General features: G+C 35.9%; 2 protein-coding genes across 2 annotated transcripts in view; one reads left to right on the top strand and one right to left on the bottom strand.

Moving 5' to 3' along the window:
* Window positions 1-1119: 1119 nt before the first annotated feature.
* Window positions 1120-2613, bottom strand: LOC122089900 (CASP-like protein 4B1). The gene is made up of 3 exons (XM_042659664.1): window positions 2202-2613; window positions 1886-2021; window positions 1120-1603 (listed from the first exon to the last, which is right to left on the bottom strand). The coding sequence occupies exons 1-3, from the start codon at window positions 2453-2455 to the stop codon at window positions 1412-1414; spliced, it is 582 nt and encodes a 193-aa protein (XP_042515598.1). The 5' UTR covers window positions 2456-2613; the 3' UTR covers window positions 1120-1411.
* Window positions 2614-14300: 11687 nt separating this feature from the next.
* Window positions 14301-15842, top strand: part of LOC122089402 (glucosamine inositolphosphorylceramide transferase 1-like) — a 10443-nt gene continuing 8901 nt past the window's right edge. Inside the window, exons 1-2 of the mRNA XM_042659104.1 lie at window positions 14301-15131; window positions 15314-15436. Coding sequence (XP_042515038.1) covers window positions 14811-15131; window positions 15314-15436 — 444 coding nt within the window. The 5' untranslated portion in view covers window positions 14301-14810. The remainder of the gene's footprint in view (window positions 15132-15313; window positions 15437-15842) is intronic.

Genomic DNA, 15842 nt, shown 5'->3' with positions numbered 1-15842 from the left:
AAAAAAAAAAGTAGCATTAGAGAGGACAGAAAATGTAGAAAATATAGTTTTCCTTTTAGGTTAAGAAAGCAATTGAGAAGAGAGAGAATCTAGAAAATAGGGATTTACTTGAAAAAGTTATTTTTTAAATGAAAATAAAAAAAATAATATTTAATTTTAGATTTTATTTAAATAAAGAAAGTAAATAAAAAAACTAATATTCAATTATTGATTTTCTTTGAATTAAGGGAGCAATTGAAGAAAGATGAGAGTGGAGAGTGTGAGACGCATAAAGAAGTTATTTTTATAACAAAAAAATAAAATAGAATAAATGATATTAGGAAAGCATTATTGATATATGTAAAGATATATTGAGGAAGGTATTTTTGTCAAGTGAAAGATTAGCCACGAAACATGAGTACATGTTTTTATAATAATATATATATATATATATATATTCTCATAAAAAAAATTCTTTAAAGTTTTGAAAATGACGAACATGTTAATTTTCCACCGAAATATGGGGAGAAAGTACTAATCCAGCTAGACCACACCTTGGTTTTGTTCTATTGGCAGACATGTGACATATTAAGTTTGAATTAAATCAAATTCTATCATTTGTTAAATGAAATAATTTTTTTTTGTGCAAGAAAACATTTGAACAATTTTAACCCATTGGGTCCACAAATATGACACCTTAAAAATAAAAGTGTCATCTTTTGATTCAAGAGTTTAGATTTGTTTATTTAGCATGCCATGTGATAATCAAGATCTTATATTTGGCATCTAAAAAATTCAAATTTGACAAAAAGAAAATCTAAATAGGAACATTTATATGAAATGGCGAGGCATTAAGCCTATCTTTCTCTCTCTCCCGCCATTGAATTGATCCCTTGCCCCCTCTTGTATGGGTTTGGGATCCTCTATTGCGACAACATGTAACACAAATTTTTTGATGGGGAACCCCTTGTGTTGCGTGTCTGAGAGCTCTCAATCTTTGAATTTTCACTAACCTGTAGCACGTGCTATAGAGGAGCTGATCCTTTTGTATCATGTCATGTCTCACGCCCCATTGGTGCCAACCGTTAATTTACATGACAAATGAAGCATTGCTCAAATTGTTACCCACTAAAAAAAAAAGATAAATGAACCAATACAAACATCATAAATTTATAAACACAACCCACGAAGGGAATGTTTAAGAAACCATTCCAAAGACTCCGCAAGCGCCCCTTAACACTCTCCAAAAGAATTTAACAATCTCTCAAGTTTCTCAAAAGAATATACACAAGCACAAAAGGGCAAAAACAAAAATATTTAATAATATACAAAATGGAATATATATAATGAGATAAAAACCACAATCACAGTGACGTGACAAGAACCTTTATCTGAGCAAAGAATGATCGAAGATGAAGAAGAAGAAGAGATCTCAGATATATGTTTGAGTAGAGAGCTTATATCCAGATATTAGAGCCGACGACGCCACCACCACAAAGGCCAAGAAAGCCATACTTATTGAAGCCGAAGATGAGTCTGTGAATATATTATCTGCCCCTTCTCTCATTCTATTCGTCAATGGAACTGCTGTTGATGCCGCAGACACCAACAAGTAGGCCATGATCTGCAATTTTAAATTTTAATTTTCAGTCTTATTTTATGATCAGGAAGAGCTATCAAACTTGCCAATTGGAAAAACAGAGCATGTGCCATTTGGCAAAAAATAAATTTTGAGTCAAGATTAATGAATGAATTTGAATTTGGATAGTTAAATGAATGCCAATCACATCAGTCGTTCAGGCGTTGACAATTTTTTGTTTTTCTGAGAATTGGATCGATGGCTTTTTCTGATTGAGAAGTTTAATTACAGAAGGAAAAAGATGAAGATTAAAACTCAAGAGCTTACCTGATCGCCAATGAAGTCCAGATAGTTCAATCCCCGCAGCGATAAAATGTATTTCCCGGTAGAAAATTCGTGAATTTGGCGCAAAACCTGAGCTATCGTATAAAGAGTTGAAAGTAGGGCAATTGCTAACAAATACCTGAATCAAATTATCAAATTGCAATCAGATTTAGAAAGATCGTGGATCAATAAAATCGTAAAATATACAAATTTCATCAAATCCATTCCCGTTTCAACCAATCCTTCCCAAATATGAAATCTTTGAGTTTCAAATTGACGAAAAAATGTTAGAAGATGAATCGACGATTCAGAATATTACCTATATTCTTCATATTTATCGAAATTCTCCCAACCGTTGCCGTGCTTGTTAGCAGCCATGATTATAAACGAAAGCAATGAGAAGAGTAAACCTGACGTCCTTAACACCACCTGACCTTTCTTCAATAAATCTTCTCTTCGCCATCTATGGATGATCGACCTATACGACGATGGTTGGGTCTCGATGTTGGCCGGCGCCACAGATCCAGTTGTTTGACTGTGTAGATTCGGTGTGTTATCTTCCGAATTCTCCATTTCTCCGATCAAATTGTTCTAATTGTTTGATTTTTTCCTCTCAAATTTTTATCTTTAATGGCGGAAAATAGGGGAAAGAGTAGACTAGAACAGGAAGAAGAAGAAGAAGAAGAAGAAGAAGAAGAGAGATCGAAAGGAAAGGATGGTTTGGACAAAATTTCTAGCAACCAAAATGGATTTGTGACAGCTAAGCACTACCTTATCCCTTATCTTAGGTAACACGCTAGGCTTATTCTTGTACGCTTAATATATCGTTGGGGCCCACTTAACGGTTGGAATGCCCTTAGATTAAGTTAATGGGTCCGGATTTGTGCCAGCTAAGCACTACCCTTAGGTAACACGCTAGGCTTATTCTTGTACGCTTAATATATCGTTGGGGCCCACTTAACCGTTGGAATGCCCTTACATTAAGTTAATGGGTCCCACGTCCAATCCCTCTCAAGATTAGTCCCATTCATATTAATATATATGTCCGGTTGATTACGACACGCATTCTCCAACACAAACCCTATATTTAATAAAAGACCCTTAACTTATTATTTCTTTTCTTCTTTTTTGATTCTTCTAAGCTCCACTACTTCTTCCTTGGTATTTTCAAATTTTCAGTGTATTTCTTCAAGTAAACCCGTTGTCTTAATCAGCTGTCCTTATTACCTTTTGTCTCCATCCTCTTCCTCATAAGGTGGGCTGAATTGGGAGCAATGAACACAAGCTTAGCGTAATGGTGATATCTTAAATTTAAAAAGTCAACCCCTAAGAGAGGAGGTTGTGGATCAAATCATATCATATGTATATATGAGTGAGTGAATGTATATAGAAGTAGGTGGTCATTGGTCTTACTAACACCCAGTAGGCTGGTCAGTAATGCTCACAAAGAGAGTAGATAAAAAAAAAAAATAATAAAGAAAAAAGAGAGGAGAATTTGAAGTTTTCAAATGAAAGACAATGACTTGGATAAATTTTAATGTTTAAGTTAGGATGCTTCATGGTGTGGAGAGAAATTTGTAACCTTATAAGGTCTACTGCTAAAACACGAGATAATGAATGAATCTATTTTTACCAAAAGAAAAGAAAATTTGTAACCTTATTTCAATTGCTCCTCATTTTATTTTTAAACGTTTTTAAGTTAATAACAAATTTAAAATAGTTTGAAAGTGAATTATCATTATGTCAATCTCAAGAGTTGACATTGTCTTGCATGATTTTTTCTTCACATATGTGAAATTGTAAGGGTTTTATGCCATAGAAAGAAGAAGTGTGTTGCATTAGAAAGGCAAAAAAAAAAAAAAAAAAGGCCAAATTTTCCTTGAGCCATTGTGATGAAAAGAGGAATTCCTTCACCAATGACTATTATTGCTTTGGATATGTGATTGAGAACAATGTAGGGCATTTCAAATCTCCAACATATAGGGAGGGAGTAATGATTTTCGAATATTTGTGAGTAAACATTTCACTATGGATGAGAGAAATTTTTTTTCGAAAAAAAAAGGTTAGCCTTAACTTGTTGGTTACATATTTTGTAATTCCATTATTTTTTAAAACAAATTTTTTGAGTACACATGTGAAATAAACAAGTTTAACCCTAGCTAAAAGAAAAAAAAAAGGTATATTATACTATAGGTAAAAATAGTAAGATTGTTACTTCTCTTTCACTAACTTTGGTTAAGGATGACAATTTAGAACTGGAATAAAATCAACGGTTTAAAACCGAACCGAATAAAAAGAATTCGGTAGAATTTTTTATTATTTTGGATCGTGATTGCTCGGTTATATAATTGGGCTTGCATAGACTACGTATAGACATACTACAATTCAGTGGGTCGGTTACTGAACCATATTCGGGCTATCAGTAATCGGGCCAACAGTCTCTAAACGGGTTTGCACGCTATGCCTATAATTGGGCTCCAAACGGACTCCTAAGTAATGGGCTTAATTTGTCTATTTAAAGAACACGTATCGCACACCCTAGGCCCAGTTATCATTCCTGCAAGTTTCTGGTCGGGTTCAAGTTGGTCGGTACCGGTCGTATGCCAATCGGTCTACAGTGTTGCACTGAGAACAATTGAATATTAATCGGTCAGCCCTTTAGACTGACACGCTTAACTGAAGTTTTGGGTTGGCCTTAATTTTCTTCGGTTGAACCAGATTGATATAACCGATACGAGCCAATAATTGACGCCCCTACTTAAAAGGAACACCTCTAGCTTGTCTCTAGTGAAGCCTGAACCAAAGTATAGATCTATGCTCGTACCTCTTCATATTATGCCAGGAAGCCCTCTCCCTCCATCTTTCAAATGCCATGTAGTCCAGGTCTATCTCTGGCATTAACATCAGCAGGAACGGGCCGACAATCTCCCACTTGATGTTTGCAGGCGACCGTCTGATTTTTTCTAAGGCGAGAAGGTCAGAATGTAATCATATTCGAGTTATTCTTGACGAGTACTGCAGCACCTCTGGCCAACAATTAAATCTGGAGAAGTCCAAAATTATTTTCAGCCCAAAAACTAGTGCCCTTACCCGCACAAGTATGTGTTCTTCCATGGGCCTGCTTGAAGTCCAATCTCACCGCACATATCTTGGGCTGCCAACTTTCTTTGGTAGATCAAAGAGGCAGCTCTTCTCCTACCTTATCGACCGGATGCAAGAAAAGTTGAAGGGTTGGCGTGACAAACTTTTATCGGGTGCGGGAAAGGCCATTATGATCAAGTCGGTGGTTGCATCTATCCCAACTTTTGCTATGTCAAATTTCATTCTTCCTAGCTTCTTAGTGAGCTGTGCAAAGAGCCCAATAAACTTACAAGGTGATTTTGGTAGAGGAACTCTCGGGGCCACGGTATCCATTGGGTCAATTGGAAGACCTTATGCAGGGGAAGAAGGAAGGGGGCATGGGTTTTAGAGATTTCGTATCTTTTAACCATGCCCTTCTCGCTAGACAATGTTGGTGGCTCATTCATAGCCCAGACTGCCTTTGGGTTAAATTATTGAAGGCAAAATATTTTCTAAATACTGAATTTTTAAATGCCCTATCCCAGAGATAGTGCTCATGGGGATGAAAGAGCCTCTTGAAAGGTAGGGAAGTACTTCTAAAAGGGCTGCGAAGGAAAGTCGGCAATGGGCTTTCAACCAGAATTTTCACAAACCCTTGGATCCCAACACTCCCGCTTGGTCGCGTCTCCTGCCACCCTGCACGTGCTCCAAATGATCAGGTCAGCACCTTGATTCACAGGCGTTTCAATTGTTGGAGATCTAACACAAGCTATGCTCTCCTACTGATGTATGTGCCATCCTTCAGCTCCTTATTATGTCCCCTTCCATTGAAGACAGTTGGCTTTGGTGTCTTTCAAGAAATGGAATTTTCTCGATCAGATCTGCTTATTTTTTTGTGTCTTTCTATATGGATCTTTGTTAGGATTTTTATGTGAGCTTAACTGTTACCGATTGATCCATTGGACCTAATCAATTATAGACACACTCTGATTAGAAACTCCTAGCTCTTTCCATTGTGAGAGTGAAATAGGGTTTTAGAGATTCTATTATAAATAGAATACTGGCGGTCCCTACAGCCATTACTCAATACCTTATTGGTTTTGAGAGCACGGCTTTCTCACAAGAGCAAGTGCACAGAAAGAGAGGATACCCTAGAGTAAGAGGCTGCAAAAGATCTCAGTAGAAGGACTCCACTTGCGTAGTTTATCATTGTCATCTTCATAGGAGTAATGTTTAACCACATGGAACAGGGGTTCATGATTTATGTTCATAGGACACAGGTACTTCTTTATTCTCATTTATGGTTCATGTCATGGATGTCCCATTGATTATTATAGATATGATAACTTTATATGATTATGTATTTTAAGATGTGAGTACTTTATTGTTCTTGGTTTAGGAACTACACCCATGATTAATCTTTTGTGATTGATTGATGATTCTTGTATTCTAAACACTATAGGGTTATTCATATGTTTAATATGGTAAAGGATCCCCAACAATCTTGCCATCTTCTAGTAGCTCACTCAACTCCCCTGACCCCCCTTTGGTAGAAAATATGGAAAATACCAACACAGCCAAGGATTAAAGTATCGGTATCGATCGCCATATCGGTCTGTCAAAATTAAGATACGTATCGAAGGGTATCGTATCGTATCAGAGATACGCTAAGATACGCTAAAGATACACACATAAATGGATAGGAAACATTTTTTTAAACAGTTTGCTTAAAGAATTTGTTAAAAAAAGCTATTGATAACATGTATTATGCATAGACACTAAATTGAGGGTATCGCACTAAGAATTCAAGGTTTGTAATTGTCCCATAAATGTAAAATCCTTGTTTCCAACCTTGATTTTCACTTTAGTTATAGATAAATATGGTTGGTAACAACTTTGGAACAAAAACCCCTAAAAAAATCGTATTTTTTTGAAAAATTACCCATCTTGGCCATTATATGACCATAGCGCACTGTATCGGTACATACCGATACTCACCGATATGTACCAATACTCATCGATACGTACTGATTGATACATATCGATACTCACCGATACGTACCGATACATACCGAAACGTACATTTCACCTTGATTTTATATTTTTCATAAAGTCATATCGGTGCATATCGTATCGTATCGATGTGTATCGGTGGTGTATTGATGCATATCGGTATGTATCGTAGGATATATATTAATACAAAAGGATTTTAAAAATTCCATGTATCATATCGGTGTGTATCGTATCAATCGGCTAAATTTAAGATACTTATCGGAGGGTATCGTATCAGTAACGAAAATACTTTAAACTATGAACACAGCCAAAGGTTCAGGTCTTTATTTGGAGACGTGCTCATAATGCCGTTGCGACTGCCTCTTGTCTTTCTATTAGAGGTCTCAGCAGAAATCGTGGCTGCCCCATTTATGGAGCTGATGAGGAAACTATCATCCACGTTTTATTCTTTTGCACCCACGCTGCCGCCTGTTGGAAGGCTTCTCCACTTAGACTTGATGTCTCATCCTTCGCCAAGACTGGTGTCTCTTTATTGATCCACGCTTCAAAGGGGCCTCTTTCCCTTCAGACCTGGACCTCGTCTGGTGCTCCATTAGCTGGCAGATTTGGAAAACATGGAACCATGCAATCTTTGAGTTCATCGCTCGATCCATCAATGCCACTGTTGCAGCTTTCTCTCACATGATCAGTGATGGTTGCCGAGAGAATCAAATCTTTTTGAGTAGGTCTTCTGCCCTGCAGGCAATTTCTTGTTCGATCCCATCTCTAGCTGATTACTTTGTTATGTTCTGTGATGGCTCCTGGTCGGCTGCTTCTAAGTCGGGTGGGAGAGGTTCAATCATCTGGGATCCCGGGGGAGTTTTCTTGACGGCTAGGTGCAAGTGGCATTTGTCTTTCTCTGCTACGACAACTGAATTGGAAGCCATTAGCCATGGTTTGTTACTCGCTCAACGGCTTGGCATTCAAAGGATTATGATCAAGTCTTGACTGCATTACAATCATCACGTCCCTCAATGGTGGTTCGTTGCCACTTGACTGGGCAGCTTCAGCCCTGGCTTTAGATGTGTTAGCTCTATCGCACTCTTTCTCTTCTGTTCTCTTCAGGTTTATTGGCAGGGAATCTAATTCCCTTGCGCACTACTTAGCCTTAGGGGCCAATAGGCTTAAACTTTCCCGAATTTGATGGATTGATCCACCCCCTTTTATTGTAAATAGATCCCTTATCGATGCTCAGCATTTTTCCGAGTCTTCTTTCTCTCTTTAATGAAATGTTTCTCTTTCTCTGCCAAAAAGATCAATGCTCGTTAATATAGCCTCTTGAAATATGTAATATAAAATTCTACTAAAAAAGAAATATGTAGTATACAAGAGTTAAAGCAGAGATCTCTGCTTCAGATAATACTTTCCTCGATGAACCATAGAGTACTTAATGACACAATCTCCTTTCCTAATTTGAGTTTTCCTCAATTGGGCTTTTCTTCTCCAATGGCTACGAGACTGGGCCCATCTCTTGTTGGAGGTTTCACGATATTATCAAGGGACGGCTTCAACGCCTTGCATGGGTAAGGGTGTCCATTGGTTCGGTTTGGTTTGGTTTTGAATGATGATAAGATGCACCCAAATTGAATCGAGAATCAAATTGATTCCATGTTTAGATACTCAAGCCAATTCAATTTGGCTTATTTCGGTTTCAGTTTCAATTCAGTTCTGATATACAGTTTTAATTTGGGTTTGTACCTCGGTTTTAATTCGATTATGAAAATGGTTCCACTTTTGGACCATGACTGTGATAGACCAAAGGCCATAATGGGCTCAAGTTATGGGCCTTATGGCCATTGCTAACTCAAAAATTGTCTTAGCATGTAAATATATGATGATAAATTACAAAAAACACTTACCACCTAAAAAACCTCTCTCAACGATACTAGGGTTTTTTCATTTTTTTGGTTTTAAGAGCAATTCAATTCGGTTTCGGTTCGAACCAATGATTCTTACACCCTAAACCAAAATCGAGTTGAACCGAGGTCCATACTCACATATTCAAATCGAATTTTAACCAAATTAATTCGGTTCGATCCGATTAATTTGACTCAATATCGGATTTGGTATTTGATTTCGGTTTGAAATTGACACCCTTACTCATGGGTAGTACCAGCCTAGGTTCATGTGGGGCCCACTTACCTAGTTGGGCCCCGTTGGTTTTGGTCTGGCCCAACTAGTTAAGTGGGCCCCACATGATCAATGGTGTTGATCCTATCATTCTAAGTCCCATATTTCACCTCATAAAAAGATCCTCTCTAATTAATTGGGTATCTAATTAGCGATCTAAGGAATGAGAGGATTTAGGATAGATGCCCATGTATTGAGATGGATGTCCAGAAAATGAAAATGGGAGAATATGAAAACTGATCTTTAAGTCTTAAACTTGACCCAACCTTTTGTACTTTGATGGAAAATTTTGAAACAAAAGAAAGCCAACCAAGTTTGACCAGAAGTTGGAAGGTTGTTCTCCATATTCTTTATTTGCGATGTACAAAAGCGACCAATTTATATTGGAAGAATAAGAAACAGCCGCAGCACTGCGGCAGCTCCTTGCTTCGGAGACAACAGTCCAATCCAAGTAGTAGTAGTAGAAGAATCTTTGAAGAAATTCCATTAATTTTGTTAACTATTAGTCCATTAATTATGTTCCTTGAGTCCAAGGAATCGTCCATCATTCAAATGAGTCTTTTCTATATGAGATTTGGACTCTTGAGCCTTTAGTCAAAGAATCTGGCTTTCTGAATATTTTCAGGATTATATTATCAGACGAATTATGTTTTATTGATCACCTTTATTCGTCGGTTTTAAAAAAGATTTGATGTGGGTTAATATGAACTTGGGTTTTCAAACTTTATAAATTGATTTTTGATCATTCGACTCATTCCATGTCTAATGAGATCATTCAAATCTAATTTTCATAATTCATAAGAGATATTGGAAAGCTCTTTTTAAATTTCGTAGCCCATTTTATAGGGTTCTTTACGATCAACTTTTCTTGCTTGCTGATCATATACACCACTTGATTTACAACCAGCCAAGTCAATTGTTATATTTTGACTTAAGGTTGGATTTCATCTTGTTCCTTCTTCCCTTTCTAATGGTACAAAATTTGAAAACCAATTTGATTAGAAGTGAGTTGAAAAATCATTTTGAACGTGGATCCCATGGTTTATAAAATGGAATATTTGATAAAATACAAGTAAATTAATTCATTTTCAAACCATTTTTCTGTATAAATATTTTCATAATAAAAATACATAATCATAAAACTTAGGTCAATCTCAAAATTGTATGCCCAAATTTGACCTAATAAGGGAATTTCGGTAATTTACTAGATCATTCTTCTTAATTTTCTTAAAATGGCTCCTAACATAATTAAGATCATGTATGACCTCCAAAGCTACAAAAAGTAGACTATACATATACTTCTAGAGGGCCCTTTCAACCTTGTGAAAATATTTGATGTGACAAAATGAGATGTCTAAATTAATATATTGATTTATACTAAACAATTATTCTAGGTCTTGGTTTATTTGTTCGACTTAGGTAGATCTTCTCATTGTTTCGTAGTGGGTCACAACCAGCTAGGGAGTGTGCCATTTAATATTTGTCAATTATTCTAATATGTTCAATATGTTAATGGATTGAAGGATAATGATGTATACTTATCTATCTTTTTCTTTTGGTGAATAAGGATCTTATTGAAAGAAAGATCGAGTACAAGCATTAGCTTCAGAAGTATATAAATCTATTTTATTTTTTTTGGGGTGGGGGAGGATAATCCTTGCATATGCGTGGAGAATTTCTTTTGATGAATAAGAGTCTTATCGAAAAAAAGATATAGTAAAAGCATAATTCTTTTTTATTTTAAAGATGGGGTGGGGGCATAAGTGTTATTAATTAAAGCATGGGACTCGAATCACCAAGTCAATTTGGCCTGAAACTGGTCTGAACGGCCATCACTAGGTTATTTCAGGACAAATTGGATCAGTCTCAACAAATTAAAAAAGCATAAAAATTTCAAAGAAAAAAAAAAATGGAAATAAATCAATTCATACTGAAGGTGGACCTTCTAATCTGTTTTTGTAACGTTGGGTATCCAGGACATTAAGCTTGTTTTAAAAAATAAAAAAGGTATTTAAACTATGTTGTTGGAAAATGAAAATAATTTAAAAAAAAATCATTTAAAAAATAAATTTAATAAAATATGACAATGGTTCAAAGCAGATGGCTTCAAAGAAATAAGAGAAGCATTTTCTGGTAACGAAATAAGAGAGGCATTAGGCCAAAATGAAACCCAAGCAAGGTTGGCCATATTCTCCAAAATTAGTTTTAAAGGTTTCTTTTTATTGGACCAAATAAATTAGGAGCAAGTAGTTGTCTTTATTAGTTAGTAGTTAAGTAGATATTATGATGATGTTGTTCATTTGAGAGAGAAAGAGAGAGAGAAACAATATTGTGGTCCACATTATGGGTAGAGGCTAACCACAAAGGATCATACAATGAAAATATCTTGTGGTCCACATGATTATAGATAAAGCAACGCCAATATAAATGTAAATGTTTGAATGTCTTGAAAGACTTAAAAAATATAGACATGATCTTCAACAAATTAGATTAAAAGCACTATACGATATTCCTTTGAATTGACTCGAGCCATTGGCGTAGATATGTACACTTAAGTTCATAGATTATTATTTTATGATTACGAGATGTACTAGGCATTGTTCATTTCAAATTTTCCTCATTAAACTTTCGGACCCATTTTCTCTTAACCCATTGATAGAAATATATTCTCTTTTCATGAAATGTGATTTTCCAATTGGATTGGAGAAAGGTATTATCAGGACTTTCAATAAATAATAGTGGGTAAAGGTCAATGATAACATTCACTATTTCTAAGTCATCAAATCACCATGGGTAGAGAGATTCTCTCTTTGTCTATGGTAAATAAAAATCTTAAAATAAAAATAAAAAAATCTTTTTATATAAGAAAAAACGTACATATAGACTTTGAAAATTTGAATTCAAAGCCCACATGGGTTCTTAGGAAATATGTATTTATTTAATAAAAAAATCTCTCAGCTGATGACATAGGCTATGTCAGCATCTCTCTCATTGCGGACTTCCAACCCTGATAAGCTATTTTTAAAGTTTTTATTTTTGAGGGAAAATAAAATAGACATTGTTGATAATATACGTCTTCTCACATTCTCTCTCCTTCATCACCGTATGGGCAGTATATAAATCCTTCACTCTTCTGTTAATTTGATAAACCTCTGAAAGAAATGATATAAAATGTACTATTTGTATTTACATATAATTCTAAAATACTATGTTGTCATAAATATGTAAGTATATTTAATACCAATACATTATTGAAGAATATAGAGATGTATGATTCACTTGAATATATATTCTCGTAGCTATTTTATTGTGATAGAAATATCTTAAATAATTGTTAATTTAAATACTAATTTTATTATTTATGCACTATAAAAACTAAATTGATTCATTTGAAAATTTACTATGCCAGCAAGAAATACCCACTCACGGCCTCCATTTGGTATAATTAAGGGAGTAAGGAAGTTATAGCACAAGGAGAAAGAGAGAGATAGACAGTGGTTCGGGAGCATAGGCCAGAAAATATCATCCTGATTGTAAATTATTAGACGCATCACTTGTGATTAAATTTGATGGTTACAATGACAACCATATCAAAGGAGTTCAGAGGAGTGGGACCTACTTGAGTTGTGGAATTGTGACATCGTGATCCGATAACTCATAGAAAATCTACAAAGATCATTCTAAGCAAATAATGAGATTCTAGACTTGAACAACCCAAGGGAATAATCAACTACTCAACTTGAAATTAAACTTGATTAGATTTTTCTGTCATGGAAATATGACTTATTGGTCTATATATTTAAAAAAAAAATATATATATATATATATATATCCAGTTTCATGATAAGAATAGGTTAAAGCAATCTGCAATCCATCTAAAATTTTATCCATTAAAAGGAAAATAATATGATAATTGCAATGGGATTAAACATGGCAACTGCAAGTTTAGACATTGAATCCAACCAGGAATCAAATTTCAGAATCTCTTATCCATAGCCATCGACATCGTTACATGATAAGTGGAAGGGTATTTTTGAATTCTAGACGATGAGAGTTTGTTGATGGAACAAGAGTATCTTCATACGATTACATTATTAGTGAGCTGTGAGATTCTCTCTCTCACTAGTGAAGAAAACTTTTGCTAAAACCAAACTAGAAGGTATTTTACTGATGTTTCTTATTGCCATTGATAAGCTTTTGTCTTTTTCATGGAAGATATTTGTTAGATTCCCTTTCTTTTATTTCATCCCACTATGTTTCATCTTTTCATTTGTCCACACTCCCCTAAATTAAAAACATGCAATGAGAAATCTAATTGAATCATGCACATATTCATGATTACCCACAATTACATGTAGGCCTTACAACTTGCTTTCCCGCTTGGAAAAAAATAAGTGAAACAGAAGTAGTTGTCTCATGAAATCCTGTCTTCCCCTTCCGCTAGTGAATGATCTAAATTTACTGAAATGCTCATATGCCAACTCACCTAAGAAGTGATTAGGCATCCATTCCACCATATCAAGTTCTACGGAGTATATGAATGCATAGAAATGCAAGTGTGTTACTATGATCTACGAACTGCATTGATCTACTAGCTCAAACATCACCTGTACCCAAATTCACTAGTTGTTGATGAAGCCTTAGTTCTCAGACTCGGAATGAGATAAATTATTACAGGTCGTCTTAAAGATGTTGTATCCCTCTCATCACAAACAAAGGGGTATGCGATGATTATCGTACCCATGTCTAGAAGTAGGACTGTTCATGCATGGAAAATACTTACCTTTTCATTTTTTTCCTTGTTCTTGGACAGAAAACATTTCCCTCTCATTTTTTTCTTGAAATGAGGACATTTAGAATCTAGAGTTAGAATTTTATAAAATTTGTCTTGACCTTGACCCCACATATTGCCTTCCCTAGATGCAACTCTTTCAACTTTATTGACCAAATCCAACCTAATACCAAGGTCAGGTCAGAAGTTGACCTGATCTGTAGAATTTAACTCATTAGCCTAATTCTTAGACAACAACTAAGATGAATGTGATGCTTGTGGACGTTTTGGTTTTTTACCTTAAATTTTCATGGAGAAGAATGAAGGAAGAGAGGGAACATGCGCTGCTAGCGTTTAAAAGACCCAACTACCACCTTAAACTATTAAATTGTGAGGTGCTTGCTTATGAAAACCCAACTCCAATTTCCAAATTCCAATCTTCATCTTCAAGTACTTCACTGAAAGTGGTGGAATCCATAACCAAATTACAAATTGGAGAAAAACCCACAGCGCGGAGATCCCAAAGAGATAAAGACAGAAAGAACTATGAACCTTCCCTACTGATTTCATATCGTTCAATCCTTCTTTGATTAAAAAAATTGAAGCACACGGCTGAAACTTTTTCCCCTTGAACGAGTATAATGTGGAAAACTCGAAAGTAGTGACCTCTTTGTTGTTGTTCGTGTGTCGTGCAGGAAAATTTAGAGAGAGACCGACTCTTGAGAAGTTGAGAGAGAAACGAAAACAAGGCGGTATCCAGGGACATAGTTGATTCCATATCAATCAAGACTATTTCTGCATTTGGAACGTTCCTCTCAAATGCTGATATTACAGTTTATCTTCGTTTAGTCATGAAGACCCTTTGCTGATGTGGGTTTACGCTTCTGAGATCGCTCATATAGTTGGGTTGTTGTTATGGGTTCAAGTCCTGTTGTGGGTAGCAGCGGTAGTAGCAGTATCATCAGCAGCAACAGTAGTGGTAGTTGCTGCGACATGAGCCTTAAGTGTTGGTGCAGATGGAGATGGGATCACTGCTTCCTCTCCTCCACTTTTATTTTCTTCCTCTGCTCTTTTTTTCTATTCGGATCCGCCGCCACCTTATTCGCTTGGCTTACTTTCTCACCTTATGAACGCCCCACTCTCTATTCGCTTGGTTGTCAAGAAGATGGGGAAGGATCATGGTCAATCGGCATCTATTATGGGGACTCACCCTTCTCTTTGAAACCCATTGAGTCTGTAAGTTCTCTCTGTTTTTTCCTCTACTATGTCTGATTTTTTTTATTTTTTTTTCTTATTTCCTATTTAGTTATTTATTTGTTTCTGGGTTCGATTTGATTTTCCTTCTTGTTTTCGCTGTGGGTTTTGGTCATTGGCTCTTTGGGTGGTGGATTGATTTGTTGATTCGGAATCGGGAACAGAAGAATGTGTTCAAAGATGAGAGCGCGGCTTGGCCTATTGCAAACCCTGTAGTTACATGCGCTTCCTTGTCGGAAGCTGGTTTCGCTAGCAATTTTGTGGCTGATCCTTTTCTCTTTGTTCAGGTATTTTTTTTCCCTCTCGCACGCTCTCACTTTTATTTCCTTGGCCCCTTCAATTGTCAATGTTGGTTGTTTAATTATTTTTTTCTCCTTCACTGTGAGTCCATGTTTTCCCAGTTACTGCAACTGATTAGTCTGTGGGGTTTGCATGGATTATGATTTAGTCGTTTTCTGCAACTCTTTTAAGGAACCATTTCCTGGGTTCTGGTTTCTTGTTCCGTCTCCCATACATGATTCTGGATCAACCCACTTCCTGATGAGTGGTAGATTTTTTGGATTTTCAAGCCTTATAAGGTATTTGTGGGTTGTTTGGTTTTACAAGCTTCTCGAAAAGAAAAGAAAAAAAAAATGGTATTTTTGATAGTTAAGTGTCTCAAATTACTACCACCCTTCCCCCCCCCCCCCCCCC

Source organism: Macadamia integrifolia, chromosome 9 (genome assembly GCF_013358625.1).
Source record: "Macadamia integrifolia cultivar HAES 741 chromosome 9, SCU_Mint_v3, whole genome shotgun sequence".
Taxonomy (NCBI): domain Eukaryota; kingdom Viridiplantae; phylum Streptophyta; class Magnoliopsida; order Proteales; family Proteaceae; genus Macadamia; species Macadamia integrifolia.
Note: the sequence above shows the minus strand (reverse complement) of the source record. Positions and strands in the feature narration are given on the sequence as shown.